Source organism: Heloderma suspectum, chromosome 2 (genome assembly GCF_057233095.1).
Source record: "Heloderma suspectum isolate Gila_16-S chromosome 2, 16-S_ref, whole genome shotgun sequence".
NCBI lineage: Eukaryota > Metazoa > Chordata > Lepidosauria > Squamata > Helodermatidae > Heloderma > Heloderma suspectum.
In genome coordinates, this window is record NC_139459.1 from 287,236,326 (window position 1) to 287,256,226 (window position 19,901).

The 19,901-nt window shown below is 44.1% G+C and overlaps 1 protein-coding gene across 2 annotated transcripts in view; it reads left to right on the forward strand.

Annotated features, from left to right (window-relative positions):
• The window catches only part of STAB1 (stabilin 1), a 165,614-nt gene that overhangs the window by 69,905 nt on the left and 75,808 nt on the right, over positions 1-19,901 (forward strand). The window contains exons 23-31 of one of the 2 annotated variants that reach the window (XM_084839737.1): positions 390-573; positions 7,115-7,229; positions 9,600-9,758; positions 11,365-11,460; positions 12,555-12,650; positions 14,163-14,210; positions 15,087-15,217; positions 18,532-18,643; positions 19,763-19,840. In XM_084839737.1, the coding sequence (XP_084695863.1) occupies positions 390-573; positions 7,115-7,229; positions 9,600-9,758; positions 11,365-11,460; positions 12,555-12,650; positions 14,163-14,210; positions 15,087-15,217; positions 18,532-18,643; positions 19,763-19,840 (1,019 nt within the window). The remainder of the gene's footprint in view (positions 1-389; positions 574-7,114; positions 7,230-9,599; positions 9,759-11,364; positions 11,461-12,554; positions 12,651-14,162; positions 14,211-15,086; positions 15,218-18,531; positions 18,644-19,762; positions 19,841-19,901) is intronic. The other variant, XM_084839739.1, reaches the window with a different exon arrangement.

Consider the following 19,901-nt stretch of genomic DNA (forward strand, 5'->3'; position numbering starts at 1 on the left):
AAAGTGTGACTAGCAGTACTGGAATAAATTATTAAAAATACTGCTATTGTGTGCCCCACGATGTGTAAATGCACAAGAGGGATATAGCATCACCATGTTGGGTTCCTGTTGATATGACAGGGTATGTAGACCCAGACCAAGTCTGACTTTTCTTTACCCCATTCCCTCCAGCCCCACCCCTGCCTCCAACTTAAACTGGCTTTTTTAAAGTCCTGGTGACCTCAGAAACTTGCAAAAATTTTGTGATCTTTTGGCTGCCCTAATAAAGGTATTACACTAAAATAGGTTTTGACATTTTTCTTATGGTCAACAAGGCTCCCTTTGGTGTGCATGGTTCAATTAAAGTAGAAGGTATCTTTGTGGTTTAGCCAAATGCTTCTTCTTGGCAGATTGTGGCTGCGTCCATGGTATTTGTGATAACAGACCAGGAAGCAGAGGAGTGTGCCAGGCCAGGACATGCAAGGCTGGATACACCGGGGATTTCTGTGATAAGACCGATCAGAGCTGCGGGCCTGCGGGTGCCTCTCTGTACTGCCATCTGAATGCAGTCTGCAGATGGAATGGCACTGCAAGGTAGCCACCGTTACATTGGGGTGACTCTTTCTGTGGACAGAGCTTGACTGGGGTTAGAATCCTAACGCAGTTTCAACCGTAGAACATATATCTCACCTTTCCTTCCACCCATTGAGTAATCTCTACTGCCTCGCCATTCATACCCTCTCTAGCCTCACCCAAAGGGAGTTACTGGACACTCAGTGGTGTGAAAATGAAATAAACTATTGTCTTTTTCATCTCTGCATTTGCAAAGGCCTGGAAAAGTGGGGAATATAACAGAGCAACACCTGCATGCAAACTGATTTAGGCTGAAATCCTAAGCACCAGGGAGCAAGTCCCATTGAATTCATCGTAGGTATGGGCAAGAATTCCATTTCAATTCAGGTTTGATAAGGATTTGCCAAAATTCTCAAAGTTTTCCATATTTGGGAGAAAAAGAATTTGAGATTTTTAAAATGGATGTGGGAGAAAACCAAAAGTGACAGATCTGTCCATCCAGGCCTAGAGTTTCAAATGCTTTTCACTTAAAAGTCTGGGTCTGAATCCCTGTGTATTCAGTGATGTTAGTGCTTAACTGGGCTTGCCAACTCTTTTTTTTCTGACAGACTCCTCATTTTTAACAGCTATATGGAAGGCAGGTAATCATGGTCTTCTGCATGCTGAGAATAGATGTACCCATTGAATTTGGCTGGTGCAGATGGCTGAGAATTTCCTTTCAATTCATTTTTGATAAGGATTTACAAAAATTTGCAAAGTACTTTATATTCAGGGCAGAAAGCACTTGAGATTTACAACACTCAAAATCAGGAGAAAGCAAAACAGACATTTGCCCATCCCTCTTTCAGTGAGACTGACTTCTGAGTGAACATACTTGTTGTTGTTGTTGTTGTTCAGTTGTGTCCGACTCTTTGTGACCTCATGGACCATAACACGCCAGGCCTTCCTGTCCTGCGCTCTCTCCCAGAGTGTGCTCAAGTTCATATTCATTGCATCGGTGATGCTATCTAGCCATCTCATCCTCTGTCGTCCCCTTCTCCTTTTGCCTTCAGTCTTTCCCAGCATCAGGGTCTTTTCCAGAGAGTTTTCTCTTCGTATTAGGTATTTGAGCTTCAGCTTCAGTATCTGTCCTTCCAATGAGCACTCAGGGTTGATTTCCTTTAGGATTGACTGATTTGACCTCCTGGCAGTCCAGGGGACTCGTAAGAGTCTTCTCCAGCACCACAGTTTGAAAGCATCAATTCTTCGCCGCTCAGCCTTCCTTATAGTCCAGCTCTCACAGCCATACATTACTACTGGGAAAACCATAGCTTTGATTAGACAGACCTTTGTCGGCAAGGTGATGTCTCTGCTTCTTACTATGCTGTCTAGGTTTGCCATAGCTTTCCTCCCAAGGAGCAAGCATCTTTTAATTTCATGGCTACAGGCACCGTCTGCGGTGATCTTGGAGCCCAAGAAAGTAAAATCTGTCACTGCTTCCATTTCTTCCCCTTCTATATGCCAGGAAGTGATGGGGCCAGATGCCATGATCTTAGTTTTTTTAATGTTGAGTTTCAAACCAGCTTTTGCACTCTCCTCTTTCACCCTCAACAAGAGGCTCTTTAGATCCTCTTTGCTTTCTGCCATTAGGGTGGTATTGTCTGCATATCGGAGGTTGTTGATCATTCTCCCGGCAATCTTAATTCCGACCTGTGATTCATCCAACCCGGCATTTCTCATGATGTACTCTGCATATAAGTTAAATCATCAGGGTGACAATATGCAGCCTTGTCGTACTCCTTTCCCAATTTTGAACCACTCGGTTGTTCCATGTCTGGTTCTTACTGTTGCTTCTTGACCCTCGTACAGGTTTCTCAGGAGACAGGTAAGGTGGTCTGGTACTCCCATCACTTTAAGAATTTGCTACAGTTTGTTGTGATCCACACAATCAAAGGCTTTAGCATAGTCAATGAAGCAGAAATAGACGTTTTTCTGGAATTCTCTTGCTTTCTCCATGATCCAGCGAATGTTGGCGATTTGATCTCTAGGTCCTCTGCGTCTTCGAAACCCAGCTTGTACTTCCGGTAGTTCTCGGTTTGCATACTGCTGAAGTCTAGCTTGTAGGATTTTGAGCATCACCTTGCTGGCATGTGAAATGAGCGCAATTGTGCGGTAGTTTGAACACTCTTTGGCGTTGCCCTTCTTTGGAATTGGAATGTAAACTGACCTTTTCCAGTCTTGCGGCCATTGTTGAGTGTTCCAAATGTGTTGGCATATTGAATGCAGCACTTTAACAGCATCATCTTTTAGGATTTTAAATAGCTCAGCTGGAATACTGTCATCTCCGCTAGCTTTGTTGTTACTAATGCTTCCTAAGGCCCTCTTGACTTCACTCTCGAGGATGTCTGGCTCAAGTTCAGTGACCGCACTATCATGGCTATCAGGGGCATTCAGATCTTTCCTGTATAGTTCTTCTGTGTATTCTTGCCACCTCTTCTTAATCTCATCTGCTTCTCTTAGGTCCCTGCTTTCTTTGTCCTTTATCATGCCCGTCTTCTTTGCACAAAACGTTCCCTTGAGATCTCCGATTTTCTTGAAGAGATCTCTAGTCTTTCCCATTCTGTTGTTTTCCTCGATTTCTTTGCATTGTTCATTTAAGAAGGCCTTCTTGTCTCTCCTTGCTATTCTCTGGAACTCTGCATTCAGTTGGATATATCTTCCCCTTTCTCCCTTGCTTTTCGCTTCCCTTCTTTCTTCAGCTACTTGTAAAGCCTCCTCAGACAGCCACTTGGCTTTCTTGCATTTCTTTTTCTTTGGGATGGATTTCATTGCTGCCCCCTGAACAATGATACAGACCTCCGCCCATAGTTCCTCTGGCACTCTGTCTATCAGGTCTAATCCCTTGAATCTATTCCTCACCTCTACTGTATATTCATGTTGTTGTTGTTGTTGTTCAGTCGTTCAGTCGTGTCCGACTCTTCGTGACCCCATGGACCATAGCACGCCAGGCCTTCCTGTCCTGCGCTCTCTCCCGGAGCGTGCTCAAGTTCATATTCATTGCATCCGTGATGCTATCTAGCCATCTCATCCTCTGCCGTCCCCTTCTCCTTTTGCCTTCAGTCTTTCCCAGCATCAGGGTCTTTTCCAGGGAGTTTTCTCTTCGCATTAGGTGGCCAAAATATTGGAGCTTCAGCTTCAGTATCTGTCCTTCCAATGAGCACTCAGGGTTGATTTCCTTTAGGATGGACTGATTTGACCTCCTTGCAGTCCAGGGGACTCGTAAGAGTCTTCTCCAGCACCACAGTTCGAAAGCATCAATTCTTCGGCGCTCAGCCTTCCTTATAGTCCAGCTCTCACAGCCATACATTACTACTGGGAAAACCATAGCTTTGATTAGACAGACCTTTGTCGGCAAGGTGATGTCTCTGCTTCTGACTATGCTGTCTAGGTTGGCCATAGCTTTCCTCCCAAGGAGCAAGCGTCTTTTAATTTCATGGCTACAGTCACCGTCTGCAGTGATCTTGGAGCCCAAGAAAGTAAAATCTGTCACTGCTTCCATTTCTTCCCCTTCTATATGCCAGGAAGTGATGGGGCCAGATGCCATGATCTTAGTTTTTTTAATGTTGAGTTTCAAACCAGCTTTTGCACTCTCCTCTTTCACCCTCAACAAGAGGCTCTTGAGATCCTCTTTGCTTTCTGCCATTAGGGTGGTATCGTCTGCATATCGGAGGTTGTTGATAATTCTCCCAGCAATCTTAATTCCGACCTGTGATTCATCCAACCCGGCATTTCTCATGATGTACTCTGCATATAAGTTAAATAAGCAGGGTGACAATATGCAGCCTTGTCGTACTCCTTTCCCAATTTTGAACCACTCGGTTGTTCCATGTCTGGTTCTTACTGTTGCTTCTTGACCCTCGTACAGGTTTCTCAGGAGACAGGTAAGGTGGTCTGGTACTCCCATCACTTTAAGAATTTGCCACAGTTTGTTGTGATCCACACAATCAAAAGCTTTAGCGTAGTCAATGAAGCAGAAATAGACGTTTTTCTGGAATTCTCTTGCTTTCTCCATGATGCAGCGAATGTTGGCGATTTGATCTCTAGTTCCTCTGCCTCTTCGAAACCCAGCTTGTACTTCCGGTAGTTCTCGGTTTGCATACTGCTGAAGCCTAGCTTGTAGGATTTTGAGCATCACCTTGCTGGCATGTGAAATGAGCGCAATTGTGCGGTAGTTTGAACACTCTTTGGCGTTGCCCTTCTTTGGAACTGGAATGTAAACTGACCTTTTCCAGTCTTGTGGCCACTGTTGAGTGTTCCAGATTTGTTGACATATTGAATGCAGCACTTTAACAGCATCATCTTTTAGGATTTTAAATAGCTCAGCTGGAATACTGTCATCTCCGCTAGCTTTGTTGTTACTAATGCTTCCTAAGGCCCACTTGACTTCACTCTCTAGGATGTCCGGCTCAAGTTCAATGACCGCACTATCATGGCTATCAGGGACATTCAGCTCTTTCCTGTATAGTTCTTCTGTGTATTCTTGCCACCTCTTCTTAATCTCATCTGCTTCTGTTAGGTCCCTGCCTTCTTTGTCCTTTATCATGCCCGTCTTTGCACAAAACGTTCCCTTGAGATCTCCAATTTTCTTGAAGAGATCTCTAGTCTTTCCCATTCTGTTGTTTTCCTCGATTTCTTTGCATTGTTCATTTAAGAAGGCCTTCTTGTCTCTCCTTGCTATTCTCTGGTACTCTGCGTTCAGTTGGGTATATCTTCCCCTTTCTCCCTTGCTTTTCGCTTCCCTTCTTTCCTCAGCTACTTGTAAAGCCTCCTCAGACAGCCACTTTGCTTTCTTGCATTTCTTTTTCTTTGGGATGGATTTCGTTGCTGCCTCCTGAACAATGTTACGGACCTCCGTCCATAGTTCCTCAGGCACTCTGTCTATCAGGTCTAGTCCCTGAAATCTATTCCTCACCTCCACTGTATATTCATCAGGGATATGATTTAGGTCATACCTGAACGGTTTAGTGGTTTTCCCGACGTTCTTCAATTTAAGACGAAATTTTGCAAGAAGGAGCTCATGATCTGAGCCACAGTCAGCTCCAGGTCTTGTTTTGACTGACTGTATGGAGCTTCTCCATCTTTGGCTGCAAAGGACATAATCAATCTGATTTCGATATTGACCATCTGGTGACGTCCATGTGTAGAGTCGCCTCTTGTGCTGTTGGAAAAGAGTGTTTGCTATGATCAGCATGTTCTCTTGGCAAAACTCTATTAGCTTTTGTCCTGCTTCATTTTGTACACCAAGGCCATGCCTGCCTGTTATCCCGGTGATTTCTTGATTTCCTACTTTAGCATTCCAATCCCCTATGATGAAGAGGACATCTTTTTTTGGTGTTAGTTCTAGAAGGTGTTGTAGGTCTTCATAGAACCGATCAACCTCAGCTTCTTCGGCCTCAGTGAAGAAGTGAGCATAGACTTATGCTCACTTAGACTTATCATAGATAGTTGGGGCATAGACTTGAATTACTGTGATGTTGAATGGTTTGCCTTGGATTCGTACTGAGATCATTCTATCATTTTTAAGATTGTACCCCAGTACTGCTTTTCCCACCCTTTTGTTGACTATGAGTGCTACTCCATTTCTTCTAAGGGATTCTTGCCCACAATAGTAGATATGATGGTCACCTGAATTAAATTCGCCCATGCCTGTCCATTTTAGTTCGCTGATTCCCAAGATGTCGATGTTCAATCTTGCCATCTCATGTTTGACCACCTCCAGCTTACCTTGATTCATTGATCTGACATTCCAGGTTCCTAAACAATATTGTTCTTTACAGCATCGGATTTTCTTTTCACCACCAGACACATCCACAGCTGAGTGTCCTTTCCGGTTTGGCCCAGCTGCTTCACTCTTTCTGGCGCTACTTGGAAATACCCTCTGCTCTTCCCCAGTAGCATATTGGACACCTTCCGACCTGAGGGGCTATATTCATAAGGGATATGATTTAGGTCATACCTGAATGGTCTAGTGGTTTTCCCTACATTCTTCAATTTAAGCCGAAATGTTGCAACAAGAAGCTCATGATCTGAGCCACAGTCAGCTCCAGGTCTTGTTTTTACTGACTGTATAGAGCTTCTCCAAACATACTTAGGATTCCCTATATTCCCTATTCCCTATATGCCCAAGAAAAACACACAGCATGAATCAAGCTATCCAGTACTTTAACTACATAGCATGCAATGGACACTCTCTTTTTTTACACATATGAAGTCTCACTGTGTGTGGGCTGGGGAGATTTAAACCTTCGCTGCAGCTACTTGTTTTCTGAAATTTGCCTCCTCCCCAGTGTGGGGGCTAAAAAAGAAGAAAGACCTCCATTGGTTTTTTTGAAAGCCTTACAAAAGGCTTTTGGGCCAGGGAGAGAGGAGAAGAGGGGGTTTGTTACTATGATCAAGGAGGCATCGTGTTTGTCCCCTAACGATACAGGCGCCTAGAGGCTTGTAACTGTTATTCCAGGAGGTATTTGCTGAAACTGAATAACAAGGTGTTGTTAGTAGCAATATCTGCTTTATGAAATAACAGTTCCCTCTGCTTATCTCCAAGGTGCATCTGCCTCGATGGGTATGAAGGGGATGGGTTTTCCTGCAAGCCCATTGATATTTGCAGCGAGCCAAAACGAGCAGGATGTTCAGAAAATGTATGTTGGTAAAGCTTTCACTGCTGATCAACTGATTTTTAAATTTATTTTTGTTCCTTTTTAACATGCTATTGCCCAGGAATGTGTCTTGCGAAAGATACTTTAGAATAAATTAGTAGTGTCTGGAGCTGAGGGTCAGTATTCCTGGCTTCCTGCTCAGCTGTCTTGTACATCAGTGTCAATCCATCCATGAGATAAGACTAAAATTGTGCCAGCCTTAGGGTAGTGGTGCGAGAACTAATGGGTCAAACTATATATGTTGTCCTTTTGCCCTAGCTTTTTATTTTAACAAACAACCTGAGCAAAATGCTGGTGATGGTTGATTGGGTGGGTGAGGAGAGCTGCAAAAAGAGAATTAGTGTGGCTACGAAATCTTGCAATAGGAAGAAAGAAGCCAATTGCCATGAACCTCAGACAAGATGAGGTCATCCTTTTCAAGGAAGTTTTGCAATGCCCTACATCGCCAGTTTTTACCCACACTTTTCACCCTTATTACCATCAAAGAGTGGGAAATTCCTTTGAAAACTTCGGCAGGAACATGTTTCTCAAGAAGCCACTGGGGCTGTTTGCACAACAATCTAGCCCACACTCCGTGGTTGAGTGTGGGTTGTTGTTGAACCACAGGTTGTTTCTTGAATAGGTTAGTGTGCTGATTGAACTCAGGACATTTTCCACAGGCTGGTTGGTTTGTTAACTATGTAGTGTGGCTTACTAACCACCCTGAATAACCCAACAATAAACCATGGATTCTCAAGGTGGCTTGTTCGAGAAAAATAAGCCACATTGCATGGTTAACAAGCCACCTGAAGAAAATGTCCTGGGTTCACACAACATCCTAAGCCATGATTCAACAACGACCCACACTCAGCTACTGAGTGTGGGTTAGCGTGTTGTGTGAACCTGATCACTGTGTTATTTCCCCCCCTACTGTAGTGTGGAGGAAAGTGTGTGATACAAATATATACAAATATCTTTTTGCCTCGTGTCAAGGAGCAGGTTTTTGTAGGCCAGACATAGTGGAGATGTCTGTTCCCCTACACCCACATTTACCTGTACTGGTGACAATAGAGGAATGTACCTTGTGTTACAAGGCCTGGCTGATCCAGCACAGTTTTCTCTGTCCTCCATTCCCACCCAAGAGATGTTGAATAACAGCAGGGGCTGGCAAAAGGTAGATCTCGAGATGTTTTGGACTTCAGCTCCCAGAAGCCCCTGCCAGCATGCCAAATGGTCAGGAATGCTGGGAGTTGAAGTCCAAAACTTCTGGAGATCTACTTTTTGCCCACCCCTGAGTTACAGCACAAAGGCCAGGAGCTAAGTAAATGAGAAACCTGAACTACGTTTGATAGAATAGAGCACTACCTGTCCAGGTGTTATGTCTGAATAGGGTGTATAAATGTATGGGAGGGGCACAGGGGAGTACATGCCCTTACTGGCCCTAACATCTCCAGCCCCACCTTCCTTGTTCGGTTGTTCCTGACCTTGATGGGTTGAGCAGTAAGTTCTGAAGGGGCATTATGCTCACATTCGCTTGAACGTGAGTAGAACTCTCCATGCAGTCGGGGTCCCTGCTTTATCAGAGTTCTTAACTGTGGGAGGGGGGTTCTACTTGTGTTCAAGCCAATCTGAAGAGAAGCTCCCTTCAGACCGCCTTGCTCAGTGCAGGGAGGTCAAGGACTGAGGGAGTGAGGCCAGTGTGCACAGGGATGCTGGAGGCAGGGCCAATATGCATGGCCCTGTGCCTCTTCCACACTCTTTATATACCCTGTTGGAGCATTATGCCAGAATAGGGCTATTGTGCTTGTCTGTTTTCTGCTGTTCAGATTATATCAGCTTCAGGGGACAATTTGGTTGAGGGTTGTGGTGCTCTGGGAAGGGATGAGACACCTCCTTTGCCCAACATTGCAACACCAATTCAAATTCCAGCCCCAGCCCTTGCAGCCCTTATTAGCGAGGGAAAAATTAAGTTCTTGTTTTAATTTTGATCTAGTTACTTTGAACGGCCTTGAGCACCATTGGATATAAATCAGAGAAATTAATTAAATTGAATTAGAATGAATTTAAATTTGAAAATGTATTAGGAGATTCTTTTGTCAATCTCCAGTGACACGTGTAATTTGGTCCTATGTTGGGCAGCCAGCTGGCAGTAGTACAGTGGCATTTTCTTGACAGTTGGAAGCGATTTTGCACTAAGCTAGAGGCAGTGATTCCTACCAAAAACATTCCTGGTTCTCTTAGGCAGAAAACAGGGTTTGCGAGCTATATGCAAAGTATTATGCTGCACTGATGTCAAAATGATCTCCCCTCATTCTGGTTTGATAGGGCTGATTGTAATTCTTCTTAATTTGCTCTTCTCCTGTTTCTTACCAGGCCGTGTGTACCGTGACAGGCCTGGGTACAGCAACCTGCCAGTGCAACAAGGGTTGGACTGGGGATGGAAAGGCCTGTGTCGCCATCGACAACTGTGTAACGGAGACCAGAGGAGGCTGCCACGTCGATGCTGACTGCAACTATATTGGACCTGGACAGGTATAGTTACTGTTCTCTCTGACCTTGCTGAAAAATGTCTGTGGGCACTTGCAGTGCTGGCAGCAGGTTTCTGAGGGCCCTTGGGCAAGGCACCCTTAATGGGCTGCCTTCCTAGAGAGTCTGCCATCTCACCAGCTGCTGTTGCCCCTCATCCTCTTTTGCATCATTGTTACTGCTTGCTTGCCTGGCAGGCAGAGAGCCTGGGAGCTGTTAAGCAGTGGCATCTGCTGCTTCTCACCACCACTTTTGGCTGGGCAGGAGCTACAGGCGGGTTGCTGTGCTGAAGAGGAAGGGCACGTCCAGGAGGTTCTTGTCAGTGGGGCCCTACTGGGGTCTGGGCCCTCAGGTGCCCAACCATGCCTACCCTTGATGTCATCCTTGGGCACATGCTACATTATACCACGAGGCTCTAACGTAAGTGCCCTTTGCACGTAGCTGGTGTGATGGGAGATCACGTGTTTAAAGAGACTGCTGGCATCCCTCGCCCTGATGCATCCTAACACATGAGTCCTGCCACCATAATATGTAGCTTGCCCCTTAACTCTTTGAAACTCTACACCAGCCTTCTCCAATCTGGTGCTCTCCAGATGTGTTGGGCTACAAGTCCCATCGTTCCCAGTGGCTATGCTAGCTGGGAATGTTGGGAGTTGCAGGGAGGGCAATAGGATGGGGAAGGCTGCTCATTGCAATCACATTGAAAGGAATCAACTTTAATGAAAATGATGATCAGAATCAACTTTCCAGAATGTAATGGGAATTTTGGAAGCTGCCTTATATTGAGTTAGACCGTTGGTCCATCTAGCCCAATACTGGGGACACTCACTGACTGGCAGTGGCTCTCCAGGGTTTCAGGCAAGAATTTTTCAAGCCCTATTGGAGATGGTGGGGATCGAACCTGGGACCTTCTGCATGCAAAGCAGATGCTCTACACAGTGAGCTACAGGCATGTGCCTGCTTGCCTGTGAGGCTAAGCTGAGAACAGGGACATGGGTGCACACGTAAACCTCATGCCCAGCATCCCTGCACACCCAGCTTCTGATTAAGCCTTTGTGTGTTGAGCGATGTCTGAAGAGGGGTCTGTAAGTGTGTTCAATTGAATGCGCTTACAGAGTTCCCGTGATCGGAAACTGTGATAAGGCAGGGTTCATGATCATGGGAACTCTGTAAATGCATTACAGACCCCCTCTTCAGACCTTTTCTCTCAACGCATGAAGGTCTAAACAGAAGCTGGGCGGGGTGAGGATGCTGGGGGCGGGGCTCACGTGCACACCCACATCCCCATACCCAGTTTAGCCCTACAAGCGAACAGGCACTTGCCTGAATAGGGCTTGCAAATTTAATCATGTCTGTACTACAAATGTCCAAGGACTAATAATTGCATATAAGTAAGCTGTATTTGAAAACCCATGGTGCTTTTGTTTCAGTAGATTCAATACTGCGAGATCCAAATATTCCCATTCAAAGCCTTTCATTTTTGTTTTTGACTTTCAAGGAGTCATAAAAAAGGCTTTAAAAAGGGACACAAAAAAGACATTAGTATGGGGTTTCTGGAAGGAATAATTTTATGTCAAGTACTAACCTTTGTTCCTGCTGTTTCTCCTTTCAGAGCAGTTGTATGTGCAAGCGAGGTTATGACGGCGATGGTTACAACTGTGATCCCATTGATCCTTGCTTGACCAACAATGGGGGCTGCCATGAATTGGTAAGAAACTGGAACCATCTAGGGAATGCTGCCTTGTGAAAACTAGTTGTTATCTTATATGGCTAGATACTGAATCAGAACCTCTGGTCTTGTGTTTCAGGAAAATGGAAGTAGGCAGTAGGTTTTTTTTAGAGCCAAGTAGTTTGAGAGAGGCTTCACTTCTTATTATGTGCGCTCTTATTTCTTTTGTCTGCAATTTTCCCTCTGGCCAAACAGGTTTTGCAGGTTTTTGAAACAATGCAGAACTCTTTGCAGACTCAATGCAGATACAACCAGTACAACCCACACTGCATGTTGGGCAGGAGGGAGGGAGCCAAAAAAGCCAGAATGAATGAGGAAAGGGGGCGGGGCAGCCAAAATATCGGCCAGCTCAGCCCCCGCCCCACCGGGACATCGAGAGTGTTTTTGAAACAATGCAGAACTCTTTTTAAAAAAAACAAAGGTGAAAGAGTTCACAGTAAACTGCCTTTCCAACAGCCTTCAGCTTTCAAGTACACATTATCCGCCAACTTATGTTGGTCCATGATGTTGCTGAACTGCATGAATAGTTGTATTCTTATCTGTAAGGTGAATGCTTGTATATGAAGAGGGGAAACCAAATTCTAAACCAACCCACCACTGACTTAACTTTTTGTACTGTCTTCAAAATAAGTCCCCTGCCCCCAGTTTTTGATTGGAGGAAAAGTAGGGCTCATTACACAACTGTTTCAAGTATATCATTGTCCCCTGAGGATGTGCTTTGCTGTTTCTCTCCTTGCCTTTTTTATGCATAATGGATTGTGCTGTATTGCGCATGTAGAGTCTGATAAGAACAGTACTTCATGCAACGTTTTGTCCCTATGCTTATCTTTTGCTCTTATGAAGCAGGGTGAAGCAAATTGGCCTGTGTACAGATAAAATCAACTACTCCAGTTCAGGATCCCAGAAGATGGAAAATGGTTATTGTAATTAAAGCCCTAGCCTGTGTCAGAGGAGACCAGGGTGTACATCACTGCTTAGCCATAAGCATCCTGTGTGGACAACACTGCGCTGTGCCTAATTTTATTAGATAATTATCCTGCTGAGTTTTGTTATTGTTTTTTCAAACCCAACAGGCTGTGTGTGTGACTGTTAGTGCTGGGGAGAAGGCTTGCCATTGCTCTGAAGGGTACATGGGAGATGGAATTCTATGTTACGGTGATGTAATGAAGGTAAAAAAGACAGATTTCTATTCTATTGCAAAAGGAGAGAGTAAGCTGACCTCTTGAGTGCAGGGGAAGAACTGTAGCTTAGTGGTAGAGCGTAATGTAAAGTATGAGCTCTACTACTGAGTTACAGCCCTTTATATGCAGAAGGTTCCAGCTTCAATCCCTGGCCTCTCCAGGTTGATCTGAAATCCTAGACAGCTGCTTCCGGTCAGTGCAGACTGAACTAGATGGTCTGACTTGGAATGAGGCAACTTCCTGTATTCCTCCGTTGCATAGCGCAGTAGAGTACCTCAACTCTCAGATGTTCTGCTCTGGTTTTGTTGTATTTCCTGTAGACAGGGCAAGAGTAGACAGGAAATTTTCCAAGGAGTGTTTTTGGAAAGAAAAATTAGCACTGTGCCAATAGCTTCCCCATCAAAGGACAGAAGTCCAACTGTTCTCCCCACATTTCTCGCCCCAACCCAGAAACCATAACAACTGTGCTTTCGTGAGGGAGCTGATGATTTGTTCTCAGAGCCTCCCCACAGAATTACAGTGCTTAGTGGTCATAATTGAGGTCATGATAGTTAGAGTAGTGTGAAGATGGATTGGTTTGTAGTATGGAAATGGCGTTATTGCGGCCAGAGTGACAGCACTCTCTCTGCCCCATCCACTCAGCACATTGCAATTTCTTACTGTGTACAGATGTGATATTAAGGGATTTATCCAAATCATATTAACGGAGCAGAAAGGCAAACATCTTAGAAGGTAAAGTTTACATTTAAGTGACTGAAATGGAGTTGGCTTAAAGAGCAATTTCCAAGTGAAGCATGCTGATTTGGAGGGGCAGGACCTGCCTACAATAGTGCTTCCATTTACAGAATTCACTGCCCCAAGATGGTGGCGACAGTCACTATCATAAATGGCTTTTTTTAAAGGATTCATTAAATTCATATAGGTCTATCAACAGCTATATGCCATGACAGTTAAACGTAACCTCCACATTTAGAGGGAGTTTACTTTTAAGTACTAAATGTTGGGGGCAAACACTTGCTAGAGAGCTGTTATGCCCAGTTTATAAGCTTATGACTTATTTATTTGTGAAATACGTATCCCGCCTTGCTACTAAATGGTGTTCAAAGTGGATAACAACAGTAAAATACAAAGTGAAATACAAAACAACAATCAAAACATAAAAATCAGTAGGTAAAACAGCACCAATAAAAATGATTTAAAAAGAACAAACTGCAGCATTTGCAAACCTGTTACTGAATAGAAATGTCTTTGTCAGGCAAACTCATCTGGCTGGTCATGATTGGAATTAGGATGCCAGCTGGACCATTTGGAACCTTGGTCTGATCCAGCAGGATTCCTCTTACATTATTGTAGGCAAAGTTTTGTCAGTATTGTCTCTTGAACTGTGACATTGTCAAGGTCCACAACCCACTTTAATATCCAACCATTTTCTATATACTTTTCCTAAACCCCACGGCATGCTGCACTTTTTAAAAAATCTGTGGTCTTCTCTTTTTGAAGGAATTAGCAAGGAGCTACCGCTTTTCTACCTTCTATGAATGGATCAAGGTGAGACATTTTGCATTCAAAGTAATTGTTTTTGCTTGCTGGCTCTTTTTTGCAGGGGGCGGTGGGAGAGAAGGGAAATTATGAAAAAGCCTAAAACTTGAAAATCGATGAGGCCGAAGCATACTGTTCCACTGGTAGAACAATTCCATTTACATTTTGAAATAAGAATTAATATGCAAAAGAAAGGAAACTGGCTGTTGGAGTTGGGGAGGGGGTAGTTAAAGCTCTGTCAGCCTATATAAATCTGCTCAGGACTGATTAGGACTGATGCTTGGGGAATCTAAACATGATACTTATAAGTTCTTTAGTATTCTATTAAATCTGCTTTTCTGATTGGTGATCAACAGGCTTTCACATATTAATGAGAATGTCCCCTTGCGGACATGCACTACTTTAAATTGCGGTGGTGTTCTGGACAAAAACCAAAAAAGACAGCTGCACCAATTTCCAAGGTTCCAAGTACTGGTGCAGCTGTTGGGGGGGGAGGTCTTCAACATTACAGCTGTTTGTTTGTTTTTTATCCCTATTGGTGTTCTGTTTTGACCCATGATTATGCAGAACTGAACTCCATAGAGAAGGCAACTTCTCTTGGAGTTTACCCGCATCTGATGATGATTGCGCAGATCATGCTTTCAATCAAATAAGATGCTGCTATGCCTTTGGGTCCTGCAGTCATGTTAAAGGTGATTTATGCTTTGTTAGTAAAAGTGCTGTGTATGGGGGGGGGGGGTGTAGGAGACATCAGCCTCTGCTGGATTGAATCATTGCATTGACCATGATGGTGATAATGAAGAACGTATTCCTTACCTTTTCATCCAAGTTGGCAAAGATGGCTAACAATAATGCATTGTGTTTTTGTCTTACTTTGTACAAAAGAAATCCCTCTTCAACATCTCACAGGAAGCAAATGTGACGGTTCTGGTACCAGCAGAGGTGGCCATCCAAAACCTGAGCAAGACTGAAAAAGATTACTGGCTAGAGCCTGACATGCTACCAAGTGTAGTCAGGTACTGTTGGCTTTGTGTTTGTTTATCAGGAACTCGTGTGTGTGCGCACGTGCGCATGAATTTTCTCTTGATCTAAGATGCTTAGAAAATGCTGATTTCCTATGTGGCTGCTCCAGTGATCTGAATGGGATTTACAGCACAGTTTTCAATACGTTCATCTAGTTTCTAAGAATGCAGGATCACTGCGGGAGGAGAGATTAAAGTCCTTCCCCTGACCCCCTGATTCCAATCAAAATTGCTGCTAGCCACGGTAAGGGCAGAATTAGATCTTCCCCAGATTGAAAGTTTGGCCGTGCTATTTTGCCTGAAAATCATTTTCTGACAGGTTTCAGTCCTGGGGTGCCTTCACACAAAGTTTTTTTTTTGCGCAATTGTCATTCTTTGGTAATGTTTTTTCCCACGCACCTTACACGATGTCATTGCCCTGCAGTTGTTGTCCTGCCTCTTCCCTCCTGTTTCCCCATGTTATTTCTTAATGGGGAAAATGCAGTATTTTTTCAGGTAGTGCTATCAAACCACCACATCCTGCCTGTGTACTTCTTCAGTGGCGCAATGACATGCTTTTCTGTGGGCAGTTGTTGGGGGCACGGTTATTGTGACAACACCTGTGGCAACAATGGGGTCAGAGTGTCACCCGGCTGTGCCTGTGCCCTTTTGCCTCTTTACTATTCTGCTATTGGTTGCCTGAAGAGCACAATGTGGTGGGAGTCTGTAAGCCTGTGTACAGGTAAGCCAAGTAGAGCTGCTTTGCTGCCTCTCCTCCATTTCTTCTTTTTGCCTGCTCCCACCACCACCCCAGCAGCACTTTACAATGGAATCAGAGAATACTCTGCTCTGCAAGTGCTGCCTGGAAAACTTTTAACCTTTTCTATTCAATCCCCATGGACCACAAATGAGAGAAGTAATCCCTTTCCATTCAAGCCCCTTTTCCAGTGTATACACAAACAAGAAAAGTGTTACTGCTCGCTTTTACAACGACAGTACTGACTTGTGCACATGGGGGGTGTGGCGGACTTCTGAAGTTGTGAAGTCCCACACACAAATGAGAGAAATGTAACTGCTAACTGCTTGCTTTGTGGGGGGGGAGGGAGTGGACAGTGGGGGTGTTCAATTCTGCTGACATCTGAAAGCATCCTGCCAGGGTCCACCCACCAGTGTAAATGGCAGGTAGCAGTTAAAGAAAAAACAGCCGTATAAAGAGCCCATTTAAATCCTGAAAAGAATCTAAAAGAAGAAGATGCAGTAAGCTGCAGGATAAAAGCTTCTGTGCGAAGGAGCCCGTGGTGTCTGAAGCTTGTGGTGAGATGGGGGAGGGCTCTTGGTGGCAGAAGCTCTGTGAGATGGCTTTAAATTTGGGCTTTTCTGTACCTTATTTACTAAGCTTGGACTATGAGAAGGCTAAAGGAGCCTTGTTGTAATGCTTGAAAGATGTCTCATTTCAGATTTATTGTGCAGACATTCTTCTTTGTAAATCAAATCCCTTATACCCCTAGTATTACTTGTTCAGGTACTGCTTTAGTTTGAGCATCTAGTGAAGAGGGAATTAAGGGTTGCTCTCACACAAGCCTGGCTAAATCTCCCGCACGTTGGCAGATTATACTGGGCATCTGGAGAACAGCCCAACGAATATTGGGAATTTGCCCATGTAACATACTAGTGGTAGAGGAGTTTGACCATTTGCTATTGGAGTGTAAAATGTTTACTGTGTTAAGAGGCCAGTGTATACAGCCACTATTGGCAAGGAAAACAAAGAAAACCAGCCACAAGAAACTGCTATATTTGTTATATGACCAGGACAGATATACCACATTTTGCATTGCAAAGTTTATTATTTGGGCTGTGAAGGCACCCTCCGACCTGCTCCAGAGGTTGATTTGGAAGCTCCAAATCAGCCCCAACCCACCTCAGGCTGATCCGGAGCTGGGCTGACCTGCTTCAACCTCCATATCCAAAGCGAGATCTGGACAGCTGAAGTTCCCCCCCCAGCTGCCAGAGCCCCATACTCCTCCTTACCTGGACCCATGGGGAGCGCCTGCAGCTGCCATCTCGAAGGGAGTTGCCGTTTTCTTTTAAAATGGCAACTCTTCTTCTTCTGGTAAGTAAATGGAGTGTAGATTGCGCAGTAAAGGGGCCATCTATGTAATATTACAGGTGTAAATGCCATTTACGCCTGTAATATCGCATAGATGGCCCTTTTATGGCTGCGATCTACACACCATTTACTTACCGGAAGAAGAAGAGTCATCATGGCGACTCCCTCTCACAGGTCTAGTTAAGGAACAGCGGGCTTGCGTGGCTGGGCAGGTGGCTGCCCAGATTGGGCTGAAGCGGCCCAAAGTGCTTCAGGAGTGGTCCAACCTGCTTCTGGCTGCTTCAGGCTGCTCCCAACCCACTCCAGAACTGGACCGCCTTGGCCCGAATCACCCCAATCCCCTTTGGGAGTTGGGCCAAAGCGGTGCACAGCCCTATTTATTATACTTGCCTTGAAAGCGCATCCAAAAGTAACTAGGTCAAACACTTGACCTATATTATTTATATTGTTTCTGTACTGGGACCCTTTCCCTCTGTACTCTACTGTCTAGGTATAATCAGATTGTTTTTGTTGCAATACCTTTATTGTAATATTTTAAAATTGATTTTCCCATATGGAATTTAAGAGATTGACTGTTGTTTCATTTTGGAATTGTATGATGGCTGATTTCTAGTACAATAAAACATCTTCCTTCCTTCTCCCAATCAAGATTGCTGTTACCCAGCTGCTATTAGCCACGAAGGAACAGCGATTCCAGTCAAAATCTCTTGGGACAAGGTTAAAGCCTCCCCCCCGCCTTTAGTGATTCCAATCAGGATCACTGTATCCCCACTGCTCACAGTGATTTGATGGCTGATCAGCTGAATGGCAGGGAAAATGGGCAGGGCACCTCAGGGCTGGCACATGCCATCCATACTTCATGTTCATTGCAGGAAATATGATTATACAAGCAACAAACATAATTATTGAGTAGTGTGGAGCTGAGTTTAGTACAAGAAAAGACACAGTCTAGCTTACCCTTAAGAACATTGTCTACCACTGGGTGATTGAGAAAAAGATGCATTAATTGAAGGAGTCACTGGAGAAATTGGGACTTCAGGTTCTCAATTAGATGGAAAGGGAAGATCTAAAATCATAACTGCAGAAATATTTAAAAGAGGCTAAGCTTGTGTGCTAAAATATCCTGTATAAACAGCAAAGGTAACCCAATCTAGCTGAAAAATTTCTCCTGGCCATCAACTGTGCAGGTAATAATAACATGCGTGTTCTCATCTTATTCTAGGGCCCACTTCCTCCAGGGTTCTTTCATGACTGAGCAACTCAAGAGATATGTCGGCCAGGAACTATCCACTCTCAACCTGCAGACCAGGTGGAGGATAAGCAACAGCAGTGGGGTAAGGACTTTTAAACTAATAATAATAACAACTAATAAACAACTTTTTTTTTTTAAATTTCAATAGAGCATCACCACCAAAATGGCTCTCAATTTTTTACATTAAAGTTATATGATAAAATAACTTTAATATAATTACATGCCACTTTTGAACTAGAAGAATGGTAGTAGAAAAGAGACAATACAACAAAGGTGTATTACATGCAAATAACTCTGATATGTGAAATGCTTTTCTCTGATTTAGATCAGAGGTGGGAAACTTGTGCCCCTCCAGATGTTTTTGTCCTACAACTCCTGTCATCCCTCACCATTGCAATGCTGGCTAGTTGTAATGGGAGTTGTAAGCCAAAACACCTGGACAGTCACAAGTTGCTTACCCCTGATTTAGATGGTCGAAGCCATGAAATTCATCATTATTTGGATCCCTCCTCCCTTCCAGTGGCACAGCTCAGTGCAGATTGCACAAATGTGATGGTTGCAAATACATGCCAAACAGAATCACGGTGCAATAGGGACACTGTTGGTCTGATTCCATCCTTTGTTCATGCTCTTGAACAAGCAGAATGCCAGTTGTCAGGGTTTGATACAGTCACCTGGGACTCTGTGGAAATTTCCCCCACCCCGACAGTGAGGTCTGTGGGCAAGAGCTGAGGTGAGCAACCTGGTGCCCTCCGGATGTTTTGGACTACAACTCCCATAAGCCCAAGTCAGCATGGGATCAGGGATTCTGGGAGTTGTAGTCCAAAACATCTGGAGAGCACCAGGTTGTCTACCCCTGACCTAGAGCCCGCTGCTAAAGTTTGGGCATACTGACATATTTCCGCTCTGTGACTTGGGCTACTGGTAAAAAGAATAGGTGAACTTCAACTTTGCTACCAGAACTGGAAGATCAGCTGGAAAAATGGGTTCTCTGTATTTCTACAAGGGCACTTGGAAGCCCCACTGTAACTGGATCAAATATTTTGGCTAGAGAAAAAACTGCCCTGGCTTTGAATAGACATTTGATTAATAGAGCTAAGACAGTTCTAAGTCATATGATGTCATTTGAGAACATGTGTCTGCTGGAACATTTTTGTGTACATACAAATGATTATCATGTTTCATTCTTTTTGCTTTTCAGACTCTGACCATTCAGAATGCAAGCATTATATTGGGTGACATCCCTGCTATTAACAGCACTATTTATATTATCAATAAGGTACATTCAAGAGATTGCCCTGGATTTTTGTTATTCTGTTCTGGTTAAGATGATTTGTAAG